Source organism: Myotis brandtii, unplaced genomic scaffold (genome assembly GCF_000412655.1).
Source record: "Myotis brandtii unplaced genomic scaffold, ASM41265v1 scaffold28, whole genome shotgun sequence".
Taxonomy (NCBI): Eukaryota; Metazoa; Chordata; class Mammalia; order Chiroptera; family Vespertilionidae; genus Myotis; species Myotis brandtii.
The window spans coordinates 4,711,571-4,718,802 of record NW_005360676.1 but is presented as its reverse complement, the minus strand read 5'-3'; the positions used below and the strand labels follow the sequence as shown (position 1 = coordinate 4,718,802).

Below are 7,232 nucleotides of genomic sequence, written 5' to 3'. Positions count from 1 at the left end.
TGGGCAGCCGGCCTGCCCTGGATGGCGGCGCGCTGGCGGTTGGTGCTGTCCTGCCCTGCCTGCAGTATGCAAATTAGCCGCCATCCTTGTTGGCAGTTAATTTGCATATCACGCTGATTAGCCAATGGGAGGCGTAGCGAAGGTACAGTCAATTACCATGTTTGTCCATTATTAGATTAGATATGGTCTGAGAAAGGCAAGGAGGGCTTCAACTAAGACACAGTAGGAAGGAAGAAACAATAATAGTTGAGTAGACAAGATGGTGGGATGGATTATATGTGAGGATTAAAATAAAAGGAGCAGTATAATGTTAACTCCCATATTTCTCCCTGAGCAACTGGAGAGAGGGTGTAAATGAGAAAGAACAGGTTTGAGGAGGTGAAAGTTCAGTTGGGGTATGCTAAATTTGAGGTGACTGTGGGATATCCAGGTGGATATATCCATTATACTATCCTATCTAATAATAGACAAACAGGGTAATTGACCGTACCTTCGCTACGCCTCCCATCGGCTAATCAGCATGATATGCAAATTAACCGCCAACAAAGATGGCGGTTAATTTGCATACATACATAGGCGCCCAGTGGCTATCGGCTATCGGAACCTGCAATCAGAGCTGAGAGGTCCCCTGCCCAGGACTGACGCCTCGGTCAGAAGCGTTAGGCCTGGGCATGGGCGGAGCTGGGATGGTGGGGAGCAGGGGCAGAGCCTGAGGGCTCCCAGTATGTGATAGGGGGCAAGCTGGGCTGAGGGATCCCCCCCTCCAGTGCACAAATTTTTGTGCACCGGGCCTCTAGTCCTATATAATAAAAGACTAATATACAAATCGATCGAACAGTGGAACTACCGGTCGCTATGTTGTGACTGACCACCAGGAGGCAGACGCTCGATGCAGGAGCTGCTCCCTGGTGGTCAGTGCACTCCTACAGGGGGAGTGCTGCTCAGCCAGAAGCCAGGCTCACGGCTGGTGAGCACAGTGGTGGTGGAGGGAGCCTCTCCCGCCTCACAGCAGTACTAAGGATGTCCAACTGTCAGTCAGACATCCCCCGAGGGCTCCTGGACTGCGAGAGGGCACGATTTTCATGCAACAGGCCTCTAATTGAAAATAAAAATCTTGCAATCAGGAAAGACTTCTGGCTAGAGATACATATGAAAAGCCATTGCCATCTGAGTGGTAGTTAAATTTGTGAGCATGAATACAATTCCTCAAATAAAGTGTGTAAAATAAGAAGCACCTAAATAACAGAATTCAGTTATACATGTTTTAATGGGTAACACTAAGAGATAATAAAGATCAGAAAAGCAAGAGAAATTTGGTGTCACAAGAGTCTCAGAATCAGAAAAAGGGAATAGTTTATAGTGATACATGCCATAGAAAAATCAAATAAGATAAATGCTGGAAAGAGCCCATCAAATTCTACTAAAATTTTATCAATATAGTTTGGGAAGTTGCATTGGTGGAGAAGAAATGCCATTTAGAAATTAAGAGTGAGATGAGAATATGGAAAGTTCAATGTAAATTACTACTTTAAATCACTTAGCTATGAAAGGATGATAAGGCCATAAGGAGGTCTTAAGATCAAGAAAGCCTTACCTGGTTTGGCTCAGTGGATAGAGCCTCAGCCTGCAGACTGAAGGGTCCCAGGTTCGATTCCGGACAAGGGCACATGCCCAGGTTGTGGGCTCAATCCCCAGTAGGGATGTATATATATATTGATTGTATGTGTATATATGTATGTATATATATACATACATATCTATATTAAAATAATAAGATCAAGAAAGATTGTCATTTTTCAGGTAGGCAAAACAAAACAAAAGACTATTTATAGAACAAGGTTCTTGATCCAAAGAACAGATTAGTCTTGGAAACAACTAAATACATATATTACTCTAAAGAAGAGAGTAGATACAGGTGTAGGGCTGATGTAGGTGAGTTGCAAAGTCAGTAGGGACAAAGACAAAACGTGGAAAGATTCCTACCTGTTAGTCTCCACTTACTCTATGAATTTGATACTAAGACATTAGATTCAGTCAGGGAACCAGATTTTTAAAAATTGTTAAATGAGCTTTGTGCACTGCTGGTAGGAATGTAAAATGGCACAGCCTCTATGGAAAGCAACAGGGTGGTTCCTCAAAAAAATATCATACAATCCAAAATTGGGTAAATACCCAAAAGAATTGAAAGCAGGGACACAACTAGATATTTGTACATCTATGTTCATAGAAATATTATTCTTAATAGCCAAAAGATGGGAGCAACCCAAATGTCCATTGATGAATAAAAACATAAACAAAGCATTATATGTACACACACACACACACACACACACACACGTATATAGCATGGGACATATATACCATGGTTTACATATATATAATGAAATGTTATTTAGCCTTAAAAAGGGAAGGAAAGTCTGACATATGTTACAACATGAATGAACCTTGAAGATATTATGCTAAGTGACATAAGCCAGTCACAAAAGGACAAATACTCCACTCAGATGAGGTACTTGTAGCAGTCAAATTCATAGATACAGAAAGAAGAATGGCAGTTGCCAGGAGCTGGGGAAAGGGAACAATGGAGAGTTATACAGTTTAATGGGCATAAAATTTCAGTTTTGCAAGATGAAGAAGGCTCTGGAGATGGATGGTGGTGATGATCACACAACAATATCAACATACTTAATGCTATAGAACTATATACTCAAATGGTTAGAAAAGTGACTTTTATGTTATGTATATTTTACACAATTAAAAAAGAAATAATGATTTTTTAAAATTGGGAAATGAGAAAAGTTATTATTGGTTGCTCTTAAAAAATGAAAAAGTAATATGATTGGAGACAAATAACTATTGAAGAGAGGTGTTAGTGCAAGGATGTAAATTTGTAATGTAGTATTTTTTCACAGAATATGGTTTGGCCTGGATTATGATGGGAAGGTAAGAAACTGAGAATCCTGTTGAAAGAGCAGTGGTTTGGGTAAATTATGGAATATAGTCACATGAAGAAAAATGGAAAGTAAGAAGTAAATACACTAGGAGAAAAGGGAGGAGTCAAGAATTGGCATTCTTGCCCTAACCAGTTTGGCTCAGTGGATAGAGTGTCCAGCCTGCAGACTGAAGGGTCCCAGGTTCCATTCCGGTCAAGGGCATGTACCTTGTTTGCGGGCATATCCCCAGTAGGGGGTGTGCAGGAGGCAGCTGATCAATGTTTCTCTCTCATCGATGTTTCTAACTCTCTATCCCTCTCTCTTCTTCTCTGTAAAAAACCAATAAAATATATTTTTTAAAAAAGAACTGGCATTCTTAATGAGGCTGAAAAGCAGGTGTAGAGTGAAAAGTGGTGGAATGAGAGTACTGAAGGGACAGGTACATGCAATCATAATGAAGAAAAATAGCATTTAAAAGGTAGAGCAGTTCCAGGTGATGAAAAGTTTGCCGTTTACCTCTATGCAACCCTGTCCAGAAGTGACATGGAAATGTTGAATGTGTCCAGATTATCAGAAGTAAGGAAACCAAGAGACTGTGTTTTCATCCAATAGATATTGAATTATCCACGATGATGTGAAGGATTAGAGCAAAGGAAAATCCAAATGCCAATGTGTTCAATCATTCTAGAAAAATGACCTAAATATTAGTAGATTAAAACCATAAGGAGTGTAGAGGGTAGTTTAGCCAAATTACACAATTCTGAAAATTGGAGAGATGTTTACACAAGAATGGAAATCACGAGTCCAATGTTGGTGGTGAGTAAATAAAAACCTTCCTTTTTCCCAGCATCTGTCTGAAAATAAGAGAGTTTTGGGAGATACTCAGATAATTCTTCATCATACTGATGATTACATTAGCAACAATACCTTCAATATCTTTTAGGTAACAGTTGAAGTTTTTCATACTTGTTTTCCATTATTGTATTTTATATCCAAAGACATAGACTGATATCTTTTATTTAAATAAATGATTAGAGAACACAAAAATATTCCACACTAGAATCCTTTTAATGTTTAAATACTGTTTTTCTCCTTTTTCTGTCCCTCCCTAACTTTATTACAGAAGAAAAAATGTAGTATTCATCTTTGAATTATAGTAATTGTACATATTCTTTTTCTTTCTAGGGTGACTCTGGTGGACCTCTGGTTATAGCAGATCATAAAGGCACTTGGTTCCTTGTTGGCATTGTAAGCTGGGGAGATGAATGTGCTCTTCCAAACAAGCCTGGCGTCTACACTCGAGTAGCCTACTATCGAGACTGGATCACAGCCAAAACTGGTCTCTAGTGCAGAAGTTCTTTGTTCTAGTAGATTAAAGCTTGATGATCATATGCTTGTTAAATGTTTGTAATTCCCAAACTACATTTAACTAGGAATCATTTTATGCATTAATGTTGCAAATTTTAAAATACTCAATTTTAGAATTATGAAAGCTTCTTGAATATAGACTTTAACAAATATTTAGTGAAAATAATGGCACAGACATACAACTTCCTCTTTTGCCCCTTTCCAGACTGAAGACTATTATATGAGTAAATATGGATTATAGCTAAGGAGGGCTTCACTGCTGATTTGCAGATCCTTGAGAAATTATAAAGTTGGTGTTCGCAATAAACTTTCTCCTGAGTGTATAAATAATGCCCTGCTGACAGGCATGTGGATTCCACAAGATCAACATATTGACAGGTTGTAGCCTAGTGAGTTTCCCAGGAAAATCTGTCTACCTGTGTTTTTTTTCTATTTTGTGCCAGTGCTAACCCCCTTTCTATTTTTGGCTTCTTCACCTTGAGTGACACAAAAGAGCATGATAATCCCATGGAGTGCATTGAACGGATCTTGGTGACTGTTGATTTGTCCCTATTTTTCTTTCATATGAAAGCGAGGCCAGAAGATGGTTCTCACATATAAATATATTAGTAAAATTATCCTCAGACATGACAGTCTTGAATAGACTATGCAAGTAATGCCAAATTCCTCAATAACACAAATAATCAACCAGAATAAATAATATGGAAATTTGGTTCCACTTCGCTTTCCCAATCAGAAACATCCTAACCAACTTCTGAATCAATTCCATTTTATTCAAAATTGTATTACTTTACAACAAAGATGTCATACTTTTGTGTGTAAATTGTCTTAATTAGAGATTTTGCATAAAGCAATGTCATCCTATGTATAATCTGGTATCTTGCCTGGAAAGCAAGATGGACTAATGACTTAAGCCACCACTGCTCTTCTTTACCTAATTTTTATATAGAAAATGTATAAAAATCCTATGGGAAGAAGTACAAACACTTAACTTTTATTTTTTAAAATAATCTGATCTGAAGATAGGCATGGTAGGTAAGCACATTTATGAAGTATGCCACTTCCAACTAGGGATGGTTTAAGTGAACCAACCTACATAATGATATATTAGATGATGATAGACTGCCTTTTCCTCCCTATAGAGAGAAAAAAAACCCACAATAAGTAATGTCAGTTATAATGGTGCCTTCTGCCCTGGGCAACAGTGTCATAACTACTGGGTATCTTCAGATTCAGGAATTTCTGCTATAATTAGTAATGGCAAGATTTCATGATGAGAACTTTCAAATAATAGTGAAAACTCAATACATTAAATATAAATAAGTTATTACCAAGTTTATTAAATAGATAAATTAAATATTATACAAATAACACCACAAGTACCGTGTGTTGAAGTCTACTTTTTCAGTTAATCCCTCCTTACTGGTAAACTAGTAATATTTTAATGAATTTATAAGGTTCATATCTCAGTTGGTTTCTTCTTTTACCTGTTTAAACCCCATGCCTTTGTGACTGCTACCATCTGAGTTACTTGGCATCTCTTTCAGCACCTTTGTGATTTTACTCAGCTGAGGCTCACAGAGACTCCTTTGTCAGGTAAAACCTAGTTTTATTAGATTACTTACTACAGATTCATATTTCCACTTAGATCTATTATTTCTTTCATTTTTCCTCATACTGATGCTTTTCAGAATCCTTTGCTAAGTTTAGTATCTTTGTTTATGCCACTGGAAAATATATTTACCATTGTTCAGACTCTTTCCTGCATAATTTGTTGAGTTCTCCTCAGAAGATCTCAGAGCGTAAGTGCAAAAGACTGACTTCCTCAGAGATTTTAACTAACAAGATTTTTCACTAAAAAAAAACAATACAAAACAAAACCTTTCTAAATAGTTTCATTTTCATGGATCCTTATTAAAAAAAAAAAAAGAGCCATAGTGCATTCATTTTCAAGTGCTAGTAAAAAGAATAGCCTTATCACATTCTCTTTTAACCATTCACTGTGTGGGCATCTATAATAATGAAAGCGTAATATGCAAATCAACTGAACAACTGAACAGCAGAACAACCATCTGGACAACCTTCCAAACAACCACCCTATGACAAGCACGCACTGGCGCCAGGCCAGCCAAGGCAGGTGCAATGCGATTGGTCAGGGGGCCCCACCATTGCTCCAAAGTCACCTTGGATAGGGAGGCTTAGGCCACCCTCTGTGGGGCGATCAATGGGGGGTTCCGCAATCGATCACCCCAAAGAGGGAGGCCCAGGCTACCTGGCCAGTGGCACTGTGGCGGGTGGGCAGGGCCACCCTCTGCACGGTGATTCATTGTGGAGCCCTGGTGGGTGGACACCCCACAGAGGGAGGCCCAGGCCAACCAGCTGGCAGCGCTGCGGTGGGTCGGCGGGGCCTCCCTCTGCGGGGAAATCTATCTGGGGGCCCTGCAATGGATCAATCCACAGAGGGAGGCCCAGGCCAGCCAAGCAATTGCACCCCACTCCTGTCACCTGCAGAGGGAGGCGACCGGTGGCAGGGGAGGGGGTGCAGCACTCCACAGATGGCAAGCAGTGGCAATGGCGGGGGCAGGGCCAGCTGCTGGCAGCCAGGGGAAGGAAAGCCCTGATAGGCCCTGATCGCTGGCCAGGCCTAGGGACCCTACCTGAGGGGTCCTTGATGGTGAGAGGGCCCAGGCCGGGCTGAGGGACACCCTTCCCCCATGCATAAATTTCATGCACCAAGCCTCTAGTTTTTTGTTTTGTTTTGTTTTAAATATATTTTATTGATTTTTTTACAGAGAGGATGGGAGAAGGATAGAGAGTTAGAAACATCGATGAGAGAGAAACATCGATCAGCTGCCTCCTGCACACCCTCCACTGGGGATGTGCCTGCAACCAAGGTACATGCCCTTGACCAGAATCAAACCTGGGACCCCT

General features: G+C 40.0%; 1 protein-coding gene across 1 annotated transcript in view; it reads left to right on the top strand.

The window, feature by feature from the left end:
• The window catches only part of LOC102240135 (transmembrane protease serine 11D-like), a 50,708-nt gene extending 46,428 nt beyond the window's left edge, over positions 1–4,280 (top strand). Inside the window, exons 9-10 of the mRNA XM_014541789.1 lie at positions 3,412–3,509; positions 4,119–4,280. Coding sequence (XP_014397275.1) covers positions 3,412–3,509; positions 4,119–4,280 — 260 coding nt within the window. The remainder of the gene's footprint in view (positions 1–3,411; positions 3,510–4,118) is intronic.
• Positions 4,281–7,232: the final 2,952 nt, after the last annotated feature.